Genomic DNA, 15,785 nt, shown 5'->3' with positions numbered 1-15,785 from the left:
ATACAGGTCACTTTGGTGTAAACGTTGCACGCTGCGCCACTCGCAATAAAACCGGGAAAGAATTTCTCATACGTTATACAGGTCATTTCATTTTAGAGGCGTTCACTGCAGGTGCATAACATGGGATTGGCTGCTCTCGTAAATCTGGTGGCTTTTGCTTTGGGACGTTAGTTACATTAGGCAATTCATTACACTTTTTAACAAGCTTGACCAAATCAAACTGCAAGTGAGTTGGCTTACACGGTACTAGTAATTTGGCTATAGATCAGCAAATCGTCGCCAAATAATTCGACTGTGGAACATAGTCCACCACTATAATATTGTTATTGCAAATTGAAAACAAAATAGGCCTAAACATGGAGTCCTGCATTACTCCAGATTTTACGCGCATATTTTTGGAGACGAATATTTACTGAGAATACATTGGTAGCGGTCAGATAAAACAGTGTTATTCCACGTATAAATTCCCCGTTTTTATGGTGAAGCCTGTGAGTTGGTGAATTAGGTGCAAGTGAGGAACTCTGCCAAAAACGTTCAGGAATTTATTCAATATAACGAACTAGTAAGAAACACACGGGACGGATAGAACGACATCGACAACACGAGCCTTGCGTTAGTCCACAAATACTGCAGCCATTTCATGCATAGAATGAACATCGTGATGCCGGTCAGCAAATAATTCGAACATTACGTTTTGCAGAAAATCTGTGCTGGTTGACAAAAAAAAAGAAGTTATGACCCGCCGTGGTTGCTCAGTGGCTATGGTGTTGGACTGCTGAGCACGAGGTCGCGGGATCGAAACCCGGCCACGGCGGCCGCATTTCGATGGGGGCGAAATGCCAAAGCACCCGTGCACTTAGATTTAGGTGCACGTTAAAGAACCCCAGGTGGTAAAAACTATACCGGAGTCCACCTCTACGGCGTGTCTCATAAGCAGATCGTGGTTTTTACACGTAAAACCCCATAATTTACATTTAATAAAAACAAGTTATGATCTGCCAGAAAACTTCCGGATAGTGGATGAAATTATGTTGTACGAGAAGTTTGCAAAATATCCTGGCTAATGAAATAGGTCTGTAATTCGGTGTTTAGATGGATCACCGAATTGAAACATGTGAAAGGTGTGAGCTACTTTCGCATTTTGTTGAACACACACCATGTCATTAGATTGCTGAAATATGGGAGCTAATATGTGTCAGTTTATGCTTTTTTGAGGCTTTTAGGACATATGCCCTCAGATTGAGCCGCTGAGTTAGCCGGAAGGCTGTTTATGCAAGATTGTTTTCTTTCGGAAGTAACAATGGAAGCCTGAAGGTTATTTGGTACTGAACTCTTCTTCCTAAAAACAGAGGGGGAAAAAAGCTATGAATTTACCCGTGACCTGTGGCCGAGAAAGGAGGTCATCTTTAAGGAATAATGACACCGATAAATTTCAAGTATAAGTTGTGTCAATAATTTGCTTTTTGTTATTTTGGGCTGTGTAAAATGCCGCTGAAAATGTTGTCTTCGGCTGCTGTTATTTCGGTCCTGCATACTGCGCATTTTCACAATATAGCATCTCCAACCTTCCGCAGAGATTTACATTTTTAGCTTTTAAATACGAGGAATTTTTCATGCAACACTTTACGGGCACCGTAAGCCATATCCTTGGCGTCGAAGCGGTTATTTGGACATGGGTAGGGAAATAAGCTTGATATGAACGTCTTTAACTACCCAACATATTCACTACAGTCCGCCACAAAAGGCGAACAGCATTCAGAAGGTCGCTGTCGTTCTGACTTTCTTACAGTTTTTTCTTTCTTTCTCGCAACGTGCTCGCAATGTAGAAAAGTGTTTTTGATAAAGATACGTTTCTCCTGGAATTTTTTTCTTTACTTTCTGACATTTTGTTTTCGTTCTGACTGAACAAAATACCTGTTCGTTGGCACACAATAGACGATCGCGAACAGTATGCAAAAGTTGTTATACTTTTTTACAGTCAACCTGCGTCGCAAGCAGTGAGCTCTGGAGCTCTTTCCACAGATGTTCCAAGAGGCACGTTTCGGTTAACGAATTCTACATTAGGTTTGTCCGCTCTCTGGTTTAGGAGCGATGAAACTGCCCAGAGCCACCGCAGTCTTTTTAATTTCAACTCTAGCCTGGACGCAATGCATGTCAAATGGTGGAACCAAGATGCAAGGCGCGCTGCCCCAGCAAAGGTATGGCACAAGCTATCCCAACGTTACAGGAGACGGTAAACCAATCGGCGAAAGCTTCATATTGCAAGGTCATTTCTAAACATTCTTGTAGAGTTTGCTAGTAAGTTCATTCAGCAAGTAGCAATGCCTCCCGAAGCGCTAGGTAATAAGCTTGAATTAACGCATAATAATTTGCTGTGCCGTGATGCCGCTTTGAACTTCGGCATTAGTTGAAAGACGCTACGCAATTTCAACCATATTTCGCGATAAATCGCAACTTAAGTTTTACGCACCTGACTTCACAACGTAATGCTTAAGAGTGCAGAACAACATCTTCTTTATGATCTATAACGCAGTTCCGCACCATAACACTTATATTGCCAGTTATTAATTTCTGTTATTTGCAGGGTGTAGTGTAAATTATTTTCAAACGAGAATTTATGACACAGATCTGTAATCTGTACGCTGCCGTTGGCAACGGTTGCGTTGCCGCTCGTCATTCCAGCGTAGAATTTCACTTCTCGTCTGTCGTCGTAATGGGGAGGCCGCGTTTACGGGGATATATGAGGCATTGCTTAAGGGGTGTGAGCCATTCATTGTCTTACGTAACGGACAGATATAATTGTGAAGCAATTTAGTTGGGGACAGAAAGGGGACAGAGATCGCCGAGTGCTGATAGCTTCGCGTGCGCTGTGTTCTCGCCGCTTAGTTCGCGTTGAAGCGAGAGGTAGTACGAAGGTCAATTCACTCGCTGTTGCGGGTCTTATCTTGAGAATGATCGTCTTACTTGACGGACGGACGGGTTTCGTCGTTGGGTAGGCATACAAATGCTTACGAGGGAAAGGGCACGACGCTCCTCCACTCCGCACGCACAAAGGCGCTACGGCAGGGTTCGTCGACTCTCCGACACGGCGCAGAGAAGGCTCCGGAGTCAGATCGCCAACAAACTCGGGTTATTCACCCAAGGTACAGCTCAGTGCTACAGTCACGGCGCTTACGGCCAAAGCTCGCCGCAAGACCGATCGAGTACGCGCGCCCGCTGCGCTAGGGCTACCGGGTAGCGGTCCGCCAAGGCGCAATAACGAGGAGTCGCGAGAACAAAGGTCTCAGTAACCACCTCGTTGCGAGCCTGTGAGCCTCTGCTACGGCCGTTGGCACGGCGAGGAAGCGCTCAGCGGACGAGAGCTCGGGTGGAGAGGGTGCCCGTGGGCCACCGCGCGGGAGGCCAATAGGGCGCGTCCCGGTGACGTGTCTCGCGGGGCAAGTCCATCCCGGGGGGGGGGGGGGGGGGGGGGAGAAGCAACGGTTTGCGCGGGAAGTAAGTCCGGCGCGCTCGCCATGTCCGTTTAAAAAGCCATTGCTCGATCATACATCGGTCGCGTGCACCAATGGCACCGTTCTAGCGCCACACATGATGTAATCTGAGCTAAATTTACCCTCTCACTCTGCGTTCCGAAAGGCAAGCTCGGCAGTAGGTTTGTCGATTCGAGCAGGAGTAGTCACGTTTCAGAAAGCTCACTCAGTCATAGTAGGTATAATATGTCAAACTAAAACTTGTTCCTATCAGGATTTGTAAGACCTACAAGTGCGCAATTCCTTGCAGAAGTTTCAACGCTTGCTCGGCAAGGTTTCAAAGTTTATGCTGACAACGAATGTGTGCAAGGAAAACTTTAGTGCAGTAAACGCCCACTCAAAACCTGACGTGGTCGTCGGAGTCTTGCGGTATTACTGATTAAGCGAGCACTTCGAAAATATTATGGAAAATGTCGACCCCACCACAGCATGAAAACCATCGCAGAACTCCCATTAACAGTTTCGCTGTAGTAGAAGCACTGCAACGAGCGATGGAAGCTTTTACGTTCTATATTGCAGTGTCTGAACAGGGTGCTGCCAAATCTGCAGTGTCTTCAAACAAGAACCATCTATGGTTGTCATACAAAGCAACCGTTTGTGTAATAATGAATATTTTTTCACGACACAATATTCTTCAATGTGAGCAATATGGGAGGAGAAACATGAGGAAACCACAATTTTGCACACACGTACGCTAATACGCACGCATGCACAAATAGTGAGAGAGAGAGAGAGGCAGAAGTGTAAGTAGAGTGAACAAATGGGCGAAAAAGGTTTCGAGCAAAGAGCAGCATGTAAAAAGACACCCGACAGCGCAGGACACATCGCGGCTTCTTTCCTTCTGCTGATATCATAGTTTTACTATGGAAAGAAAATGCGCAGCCAACGAGCTCAGGCAAACACTATTTTGAACAAAAGGTCACTGGTTTAAAATGTGCTCTAGTCTTGTTTTTCAGCCTGGATTTCGGGTGATCTACTGCTCCCTGCAACCAATGACCAGATCCCCAGGAAAAACTTAAGGAAATTGAGAAATGCTAGCCGTGTAGTCCTGCCAGCACCATGCGCGAGTCTAGAAGCAATTCTGGATTCATCCCTGTAGACGAAAAGAAGGACTCATGCATTCTACGTACTTATTCTTCTTACACCTCAAGTCTCAGGTGAGATGTTTGTATATAATGAGTGGCTGCCTTTCTTAAGTTTTACCGGTGTGTTGTGGGTGTGTGTGTGTGTGTGTGTGGTGTGTGTGTGGTGTGTGTGGTGTGTGGTGTGTGGTGTGTGTGTTGTGTTGGTGTGGTGTGTGTGTGTGTTGGTGTGTGTGTGTGTGTGTGTGTGGGGTGGTGGGTTGTGTGTGTGTGTGTGTGTGTGTGTGTGTGTGTGTGTGTGTGTGTGTGTGTGTGTGTGTGTGTGTGTGTGTGTGTGTGTGTGTGTGTGTGTGTGTGTGTGTGTGTGTGTGTGTGTGTGTGTGTGTGTGTGTGTGTGTGTGTGTGTGTGTGTGTGTGTGTGTGTGTGTGTGTGTGTGTGTGTGTGTGTGTGTGTGTGTGTGTGTGTGTGTGTGTGTGTGTGTGTGTGTGTGTGTGTGTGTGTGTGTGTGTGTGTGTGTGTGTGTGTGTGTGTGTGTGGTGTGTGTGTGTGTGTGTGTGTGTGTGTGTGTGTGTGTGTGTGTGTGTGTGTGTGTGTGTGTGTGTGTGTGTGTGTGTGTGTGTGTGTGTGTGTGGTGTGTGTGTGTGTGTGTGTGTGGTGTGTGTGTGTGTGTGTGTGTGTGTGTGTGTGTGTGTGTGTGTGTGTGTGTGTGTGTGTGTGTGTGTGTGTGTGTGTGTGTGTGTGTGTGTGTGTGTGTGTGTGTGTGTGTCTGTGTGTGTGTGGTGCCTGTCTATAAGACGTACAGCTTAGTTTACCAGCCATAGAAACTTGTAAACATAGATGGCTTTCAATATTGTTGCATCCAAGCGCGTAAAAGGGACGTACGGATCAAGAGGAGAAAGGAAGAGGAAAACGACGACTGTGCAGCGGCCATTCCTGCTGTTCGTAGCCTGCTGTTCCTGCTCTCGCACGCCTAGATAAACCCCTTTTCCCCGTGCTTGTAACGATATTGTTACGGTGAAAGGAAAGAAGAAGGGAAAACCAACGAGAGGAAGACGAAGACTCTGGCCGTTGCCTGAACGCCATATACTTCGCTTGTAAATATACATTATTCTACACTCGTGGGCCTGCTTTCTTCCTGCAACACTTTGGTGGAAGGTGCGAGGTACAATCACGGAACTTCGCAGCGGACGTCATCTACCTGCCGCCACAATGGGAGATCAACCGACACAACCGACAACGCCTCAGCAGTCCATGCCAACGGTTATCCTGACTCATCCGCGGGACCCGGGGACATTTTGTGGCAGGGACAACGCCGACGTCGAGGATTGGCTTGCGATGTACGAGCGAGTGTGCGACAACAACAGGTGGCATCCAACAGTGATACTAGCAAACCTGATGTTTTATGTGCGACGAACTGCGAAGCAATGGTACTACGCATGAAGCTGACCTAACAAGCTGGGATGTCTGCAAAGAAAAAATGCGAGACCTGTTTGGCAGACCTGTCGGTCGTCAGTTGGCAGCAAAAAAAGAACGTGCATGCCGCGCTCAGACGTCCACAGAAATCAATGTCGTGTACATACAGGATGTGCTGGCTCTCTGCCGCAAGGCTGATAACACATGACCGAGGCGGACAAGATTGGTCCCATACTAAAAGGTATTGCAGACGACGCCTTCAATCTCCTGATGTGTAAGGATTGTGCCACTGTGGATGCAATTATAAAGGAGTGCCGGCGCTTCGAACAAGCGAAAGGCCGCCGCGTCCCTCAAAATTTCGACGTAGATGTAAACATTCTTTACTGAACTGAACGAACCAGTCTTACTACGCATGTTCCGCGATAGTATCACTACAAGCAAGTCGGCGATAAGCCACCCACCTCGCCTACATATACTCCTGTGTTTTGTGCAATAAAGTTGTTCTTGCAAAGGCTGCTGCGGCGTCTACACGTCGGTTATTACAGTGGCGACGAGGCACGGTAGTGCCCACGCGGCAGGGGCGGTTCCGGCAAGATGGCCATCGGCGTTCGCATCGGTGAGTTTCACCTTAACAGCAACTCTTCATGGGAAGATTACGTTGAGCGTATTGAGTTATGCTGCGCAGCCAACAAGCTCACCGAAGACACCGAAAAGAGGGCAGCATTGCTGAGTTGCTGTGGGGAGGAGACCTACTCCCTGATAGCTACCCTCGTAAAGCCGCTTAGGCCGCCGAACGCGGACTATCAGTCCATTGTAGAAGCTGTGAAGAATCACATCAACCCGAAGCCCTCCGAGCTGTACTCGAGGTATGTGTTCTCCAAACGAGATCAGCACGACGGTGAGAGCGTCGCTGACTATGTTACAGCCTTACGCAAGCTATCTGAGAACTGCGGATTCAGCGACAAGCAGCTCCCGCTTGACATAATGCTCAGGGACCGATTAGTTTTCGGAATTTCCGACAGCACAGTGCAGCAGCGCCTGTTGCCGAGAAGAACCTGACCTTTGCGACAGCCTACGACCTGGCAGTCACAGCCGAGTCTGCTGCAAAACATCAAAGAGCTATCGGCAGTCAACGTCACGAAAGCCCAGATATCACAGCCAAAGTGGACACGCAACGTCTGAAAAAAGGGCAAGATGAAAAGGCTTCAGGCGCACAGGCGGAACGACGGTGTTTCCGGTGCTTAGGCAACCACGCTGGTTATCGCTGCAAGTTTAAAAACGCAGTATGCCTAAACTGTTCCGGCAAAGGCCACATAGCCAAGGCGTGTCGGAAGAAAAAAGGTGGGCAACTAAACCACCAGCTGGAAGGTATCGCAAGTTCAGCGCAAACCGAATATGATGACTTGCTAAGTATTAGCCAAGTAACCACCGGTTGTCCCAAGTTTATGGTTGCAGTAAGCATTGGCGGAGAAACGGTACCGATGGAAGTTGATTCCGGAGCAGCCAGATCAATTATCAGCGAAAAATTGTTCAGGCAACTAAAGGTCGCAACAAGCGTTCAGCTTGAAGAAGCAGACACCCAGCTCCTAACTTGGACCAAGGAAGGACTACACGTCATTGGAAAAGCTATCGTTCCAGTGAAGTTTAAGGAGCAGGACTTCAAACTGCCGCTTCTCGTTGTAAGGAACGAAGGTAGCACACTGCTTGGGCGTGACTGGTTCAAGGATTTGAACATCAGCATTACTGGACTTCACACCATCAGGCAGAGTGCAGAAGCTGTTACCGAAAAATTCCCGGATGTTTTCGGCGAAACCTTTCCCGGTGCAGCTATACCGCCAGTACACATCGAGCTGAAACACGACGCCCAACCAAAGTTTCTTAAATGTCGCAGCATTCCTTTCGCTCTCAAGGATGACGTTATCAACGAGCTGGATAAATTAGAGCGTCAAGGTGTTTTGCAACCAATCCAGTATGCGGAATGGGCCACTCCTGTCGTAATTGTGCGAAAAAAGAACGGTTCGCTGAGAATCTGCGGTGACTACCGAAGCACAGTCAACCAAGCGGTAAGGAACAACGTCTACCCCTTACCTACTAGCAAAGAACTTTTCGCAAGGCTAGGAAGAGGCCGTATTTTTTCAAAAATTGACTTGACGCAGGCGTACCAGCAACTTTCCGTGGATGATTCTTCAGCAGATGTTCTCACGATCAACACAGTAAAGGGCCTGTACAGAGTGCGACGTTTGCCTTTCGGTGTGTCTGTGGCACCTGGATTATTTCAAAGAACAATGGATACATTGCTTGCCGGTTTACCACAGGTTGCGGCCTACCTCGACGACATTCTGGTGGCAAACGTCTCGCCTGGCGGGTTAGCCATCGTCAGGGTATAAGAGCACCTTCCGGCGTGTAAGACGTCACTTACGTAATGGCGCCTCCACCACCTTCAGGAACAGCTGCGTATCTCAGCAGTGAAGTATGTGGACGTCCACACAACAAGCTGGGTAACACCTGGTGAGTGTTAACACCTGGTGTTAACACCTGGGTAACACCTGGTGAGTGTTCCTGGCAGGCCGAGTTCCTCAAGCTCAGAAATAGTTGCCAGCGTAGCGGCGCAGTTACGTCCGAGCGACAATCGTCTACAGACTTACCCTCTTGTCACCTGCACACCTGAGGTGCCTGGCGCCGGTCTCTGTGTAGTGACATGGCAGTGCGTAAACGACGGCACCTTCCGGCTACCTGTTGCCTGCGCTCTTCAGAACGAGGTCGGGGAGGTGGATCAAGTGTACGTCCGGGAAGGGAGTACGTCCGGGAGGACCTTCGGGCGCCATCAAGACCTCCGCGACTCGGAGGCTGCCGTACCTGGTTGGTCGCATCTTAGCCAGGTGTTCGTCCAGGAAGCTAGCCAGGCTTAGAACCGTCGGGTTCCTCGAAGATCGTGACGACCTGGGCACTGCCAGGTCCACCTTAGCCAAGTTCGATGCAACCGTGCGCATTGTTTTACTTGCTGGCAGGGGAACCGCACAGTCGCTGCACGCCACCACGCGCCAGTGCCACCGCAAAGAGAGGGGTAGTGTGGGAACTGCCGCCTTCAGGACTAGGGCTACAAGATAAGATGACGCGTGAGCGGTGGTACGAGCGTGGCTGGACGCTGCTCTCCAGGACTGTGGGGTCGTGCCGTTCACCACAATATCCGAGTATTGGTGCCAATATATATATTGGTCAATGCCAACAAGGTCAATGCCGACGACAAAGAAGGGTTCTGCGGGACAAGGAAGTGGTTGTAGCGTTGGCAAAGCGCGCACGAGGCAACATATCTAGCTATGCTCCTGTGTCAGAAAAGAGCGTGCAATCAAAGCGCGCACCACGTGTCACGCGAGCCAGCGAATGAACACGCCGGCCCCGCGGCAACTTCAACAGAGGAGGAGAGCGCATAAGCCTCAACAGCCGACGCGAACGGAGTCTAGAAGCATCTCCAAGTCACGCGAAGGTGACGATGACAAGAGAGAGAGAGACAGAGCGCGTGTGCCGACACGTCTTCTCACCCGGCGAGTGCAGAAAGAGATTACTACACCGTGAGCGTGCGCCAACAGGATGAGTCATCACCCCCCCTCGACGACGCTCCGACGGCGGCGGTCAAAGATGACTAGAAGATTCCCAGGCTTTGGCCATGCTACAGGATCACAATTCCGATTGGAAGGTTCGAGAACGACTGTGAAGGATATAATACACCGTGCTGGAATCAGAAGGGAGGAGACCTCTCCGGTGAAGAGAATGTAACCTGGAGACTGACCTTCTGCGGAAGAAGGGGATTCCCCGGCAAGCTAGTCGATGTGTTCATCGAGCGTCTGCATTTCCGGAAGAAGTTCCTTCTTCGAGATTTGCCCCGAGCTACGCCGAGATCGTCTGACTCGAGACCAGCGTGGGTGAATACGATTGGACACTTAGTGTTCCTATTCATTTTGTACTTTACGTGTTGGACTGTTAGTGCTTGTCGTTAATTATATTCCTGTGTTTTGTGAATGCCCAGCTGAATTGTATTGTGCTGTCTAGCCTAAGTGTGCACGTGCGTGTCTAACTGCCTCGTGTGAAGCATATTTTTTTGTATTTTGACAACTCTGGGCTCTGACTCGGTCTTTGGACAGCGACTGGCGTTCGGTGGCGCACCACAGGGCCCATTACTAATTGTCCTTGCTTTCGTGGGATTATTTGCGGAAGCTGATGAGTCGGCTTTGGAATTTGGTCCGGCGTTCCGCCTCGTTCACGGGGTCTGTGACATCCTGGAAAGACATGGCCAAAATAATCGGCTTCGTATGCGCACGTGGGTTTTGTGGTAACCCATGTGGCCTGACGCAGGGTCATAGTGTGAGGCCTGCAGAACTTCAGCGCGAAGAGAGCGTGGTACAACGGGAACCCATCGATGGTTTTCCGGGTGAAAAATGTAACGGTAGAGGACATCGTCTTCGAACTTGAATAGTTTGAGATGTTTCCATAGCCTGGCATTGGGTGGAACTGAAACACCGCTAAGGCGATCGATGATACCATGGCAATAAGAATAGGCGCACTGGTGAGTGGAAAGCACTGAACGGCGGTTTGATGGGGTCAAGGAGGTAATCGGTGTAATTAACGATGCTTCCTCTGTGCGGCCAATTTGACAAGGTAATGTGATGTGCTCCGATGATGGTTGTAATGGGCATCGTGAAAGAGTATCGGTATCTTGGTGCTTCCTTCCGGACTTCTAAATGTCATTGAAATCGTATGCCTGTAATCGGAGTACCCATCGGCCAAGGCGTCCAGACAAGTTTTTGATTGCCGACAACCAACATAGGGCATGGTGGTCGGTCACAACCGTGAAATGGCGACCGTGGAGGTATGGACGAAATTTCTTATATTCCCGTATGCCTCCTGTACCTGTAACAGGATATATATATATATATATATATATATATATATATATATATATATATATATATTCGCACTTTACCATGGTAAAACTTCGCAATTCACACAGAAAACGCCTAACGTGTATCTGTGGGATCGCACATGTTTATAAATAAAATGCTGTCAGGACACAAAGTTTCTGGCGTCACAAACTGTTTAAATTTAATTTTTCCACAAGAGTAGCTTATGTACTTTCTTTTGTGACATATCTCTACGTCAGAGTTGTTAACGTACGCTGTATTATTTCTTTTACAGATGCATTCTAACCAGAAGCCTCTTTTGTTGTGGCTGCCAGGAGGTCCCGGAAAATCTGGCCTTTGGGGCCAGTTCCTAGAAAACGGCCCCCTGGGAATCGACGCTGGTGGAACGCTGTACCGTAGGAGGCACAGTCTGCTGTCGCGATTCAACATCATCTACTTGGATGCGCCTGCAGGATCGGGATACAGTTTCGACAAAATGGGCAAATACCCCAGCACGCTCGAGGAAGCCGCCGTACACACCGTCACATTTCTGAGGAGGTTTTTGCGGATTTTCCCCGAGTACAAGGGAAGAGAGTTCTTCATCGCTGGCGAATCGTACGGAGGTAAAACGTAATTTAATTATCTACGTTGCCTTACAGGCTTGGTTATAGAGTATTTAGTAGGGGTGGAGTGCAGTAATATGAAGACCCAAAAAGATCGCAGACAAATGAAAAGAAAATTTGAGAATGAAAATAACAAAATACCTGTATTCGTACAAAGAAATTCCATTAAGACAGCTTGAAACACAAATCATATAAAGAAACGGAGAATGTGCTAGCAGTGTCACAAAGAAAGAGAGGCATCAGTACACAATGTCTTGGTTTTTAAATAATAATAATAATAATAATAATAATAATAATGTTGATTGCGCATTTATTTGTACATTCATTAAATCCTGCGCCATTTCAGCACAGGATCCTGAGTTGTATGTGGCACTAGCAGCCATTTCCATGCACCTTGATATAAATATGCACTCATCAAGCTTGGCTGATGCATCTCTGCGCTTGTCTACGTATTAGTTTCTACGAGTTGATAACAATGCAACAACTTGAATAACGCAACTTCGATTTTTAAAAAATATATAAATGTTGGAGGTTTAGCGCTCGAAAACGACGATATGATTATGGGGCACGCCGTTGTGGAGATGTCTGGAATAATTTTGAGCAACTTGGCTTCTTTAACGTGCACCCAATGCACAGAACACGAGCCTTTCGCCCCTGCCGGGAGCGAACCCTCGCCCTCGAGCTCAGCAACGCAACGCCATAGCCACTAAGCTACCGCACTCGGTTATGAAATTAGATACGGAAACAATATTACCGTGTATGCATGCATGCGACTAGCTTTTTTTATAATTAGAGATACAATCGGGAGTCATTAGGGCATAAGGTTTATCGTGCATTTATTTCTCCGTGCCACACGAGTATTGTAGCAAAGTGGACGTTCACTCGGTTAGCTTCCGTTTTAGTTTACTTTGTTTTGTGTGTGTTTTACATGGTATGGAGTTGCACTAACAACCCAAGGACACCACAAGTACAGCAGAGTCACGTCAACACTGGTCTTCTGATAGGTGCTGTGCTTGTTGTGTCTATGGGTTGTTTGTGCAACTCCGTACCATGTAAAAAACACACAAAGCAACTTAACTAATATGGAGCTAACCGAGCGAACGTCCAGTTTGCTACAGCACTCGCGTGGCGAGGGGAAAGAGCGAAGAGGAAATCTACCGGGGCATTATGAAGTATAAGAGACGACCTTGCAATCTTTGTCTCCAAAAACGTTCTCCTATCCTAAAGTACTTGTTCCTGAGCGACTTGGAGTTTCGGCTTACAGCACATCTTGTTCTTGCGCTAAGTAGAAGGGCATGTAACAAGGGAACAGAAAAAAAGGAAAGGCGCCAAGAATCGCCGCTCCCTGTCTTTCTTTTTTGTTCCCTTCATGCAAGCTCATCTACTTTGCACCAAGAACAATATGAGCAGTAAGTCTCTCGAGAACAGCTGATTTAACGCTTACGAAAACAGTCACTGCACTTCGTAACAATGACAGGGGCATACCGTGCCAATGGTATGCCGCTGTCAGAGGTGAAATAGCTTTCTCGCATCCGCAAGAGTCGCAAGTCGCAAGCGGCTCTATCGACCATCATTGTAGCGGCCAGGATAGGCGCTTGTATAGGCTGCTCCCAACTCTGACAAAGATTAATAAAAAGAATCAAGGGGCTCCATGGTCGAGTGAGAGGCTAGATAGAACTTTCACCTGCAACAAAGGGTCCAGAGGTGAGCAGTCGGCAGTCAGACAACTCTGAAAAGTGTCGGTGACCTCCTCTCGTTCTACGAACGCGCCAAATAGGGGCGGGGCCCTCGGGCATCCATCCTTCGAAAAAGACTTCACTATTGCCTTCACCACCGGCACGGCCGTCAATAGTCGATTCGAGAACCTACAACTACATTTGCGTGGCGTTCGCAATCTTATGACGGAAGTCTTTTTCTGTACAACCGGTGGCTGCTTTAGAAACGCTTCGACACAGTAGCCACGTTTGCTCCAAGCGATAACTCGATAACAGTGATAATCAGATGAAAAACGGTCGCCGGCTAAATTTAAAACAATGGCGCTTGCTATGTGAGCAATAGTATAGTGTCAAGCATTTTTATTTGAGAAGAAGCTTCGTAATTAAGAAATACACCAAGTGAATTGAACGTATTTTTATTTCAGTGATAGAAACGTGAGCTATGTCCTGGCGAAATACGAGGCGTTTGGCTAAATACGAGCGTTAGCGAAATACGTATGTTTAAATACCTAATAATCAACATAACGTAGAGATAATGGGGACATTTTTCGGCGACTTGTCCCAATAAAGACCATATTGATTGTGAAATAAGACACGATCAATCATTTGTATTAAAAAGAAAACAGACGTTTAGAATAATTCCTGTATAAAAACGTTTCGCTAGTGCAACTGAAGAAACTTGGTGGCTCAAGGGCTGTCTTCTTTGTAGATATCGCTAGAATAACGCCACCACGAAGAGATCTGAAATGTATTGCAACAAATGGGCAATGAAATGAATGAAGTTCAATATTTGAAAAAAACATCAAACAGAATACTAAACCCTTCCGTACACCGCGGGGCGCGACAATTTAAAACCAAATATGTTTCACTTGGTTTTTACCGCCAGCAAGCACTCATTCCTTAGCTTTCGCGGAATCTCATGCTGTACTCGTTCTCTTTTTGTACAATTTGCACCTTTCCATCACGCGATTAGTAATAAATGAAAATTACAGATGACATCCGATCATTGATATAAACAATAAAATACAAAAGTCACTAGCACTTTCGACGTACAGAGCAGCAGGTGTTGTAACTTCCGCCAGGGATAAAAGGCATCGCCGTATATAGGAGGTACTGAATTGTAGCAAAAGACATTTAGGGCTGGAAAAGCTGCCTCCAGACAACCAGTGTCCAATGCAGCACGCTGGTAAACGCTGTTTATTTTGAAAATATGGTCTGAAAAAAAGTGCATGCCAGTAATTTCCTCTAAATGTTTAATGCAATGAGTGTATGAGATTCTTCTTTTTTTTCTGTTACAGCAAGATCAGCAATCGGTGCGGCACATAAAGTATTGACACGACAACCGCAGGAGCTTCCTTTGCGCTTGAAAGGAGTGATGCTTGGCGTCGGCTTTGTCTTCCCGCTTTTAGAAATCATCAACTCAGCCGATTACCTCCACTGCTCAGGCCTGCTAGATGAACAAGGTCGCACTAGGTTCGCTCAGCAGTTCGAGAAAATACACTATCTGGTCAAGGCAGGAAATGTTACCGCGGCTGCGGGTCTGCTGGGCCAAACAGTTCTCAACATTCATCCAGGTGGAAACAGAAGCTTGTTTGAGGAACTGACGGGGTTCCAGCACCACGGAAGCATAGTAAGGCCTCGGGCATCGAGGGAGTCTGTGAAGTACAAGCAATACGCAAACAGTCCAGAGTTCAAAAAGTTGATTCACGTTGCTTCCTCCAGAACCCTCGGCGCCGCGAGGTTTCAGGTTACAATGAACTTGGCCGTCGGAGACTTCTTCGTTGACAAGACGCAGACATTAGTGGACGTGCTTAACCAAGTTCATGTCCTCTTTTATACAGCGCAACTGGACGCCGTATTTCCGGCCACTAACATGGAACGTTCTTTCGCGAAATTGCAATGGCGAGGGGCAGCGACGTTCAAGACAGCTGTTAGACGGCCTTGGTATAAAATGGGCAGTTCAAATAATGAACTCATGGGTTACGAGAAAGTGGCAGGCGCCGTTATGTTCAACACCGTGCTCTTCGGCGGCCATCTTGTGTCATTCGATCAGTCGGCTGCGGTGAGCGACATGTACGGTAGGTTTTTACATTTTGCTGCCATGGGGCCTGCGAGTGTGTCCGGCCAGAAATGCGGCAACGGCAAGACGTCGTGCTGATCTCGTATTACTGATTGATAAGTTTCCGTACAAATAAAGAGAACGCTGCTTCCGGCACGCTTCGACTGTAACGAAATATTTGTACGCACAATAAATATTTTTCTGGTACATTCTCAACTCTTGACTGGTCTTAACACAGCGAGATGGGTGGTCAATATGCACCGTGCCGTCCTACACTTTCCTTTCTCGCCGCGGGCAGTGTTTGTCACAGAAAAATCGTAAGGACAGAAACGAAAGGTCATCAGCTGCAAAACTACGATGTCTACCCAAACTGTACAACACGCCTGTCTCAGCGCCAGCCAGGAGGTGTCATAGAGGCATACAGAAGCGAAGTAACGTGACTTATGAATTAAGCAATTCACCGACAA

The 15,785-nt window shown here is 47.5% G+C and overlaps 1 protein-coding gene across 1 annotated transcript; it reads left to right on the top strand.

Annotated features, from left to right (window-relative positions):
* The first annotated feature begins 4,486 nt into the window (after positions 1 to 4,486).
* On the top strand, positions 4,487 to 15,519 carry LOC119465959 (probable serine carboxypeptidase CPVL). Its single transcript, XM_037726438.2, has 3 exons — positions 4,487 to 4,687; positions 11,217 to 11,544; positions 14,558 to 15,519. Exons 1-3 carry the CDS (start codon positions 4,646 to 4,648, stop codon positions 15,415 to 15,417), a joined length of 1,230 nt encoding a protein of 409 aa, XP_037582366.1. The 5' UTR covers positions 4,487 to 4,645; the 3' UTR covers positions 15,418 to 15,519.
* The last annotated feature ends 266 nt before the right edge of the window (positions 15,520 to 15,785 follow it).

The sequence above is a fragment of the Dermacentor silvarum genome, chromosome 10 (genome assembly GCF_013339745.2).
Source record: "Dermacentor silvarum isolate Dsil-2018 chromosome 10, BIME_Dsil_1.4, whole genome shotgun sequence".
NCBI lineage: Eukaryota > Metazoa > Arthropoda > Arachnida > Ixodida > Ixodidae > Dermacentor > Dermacentor silvarum.
This window is presented reverse-complemented; position numbering and strand designations above follow the sequence as displayed.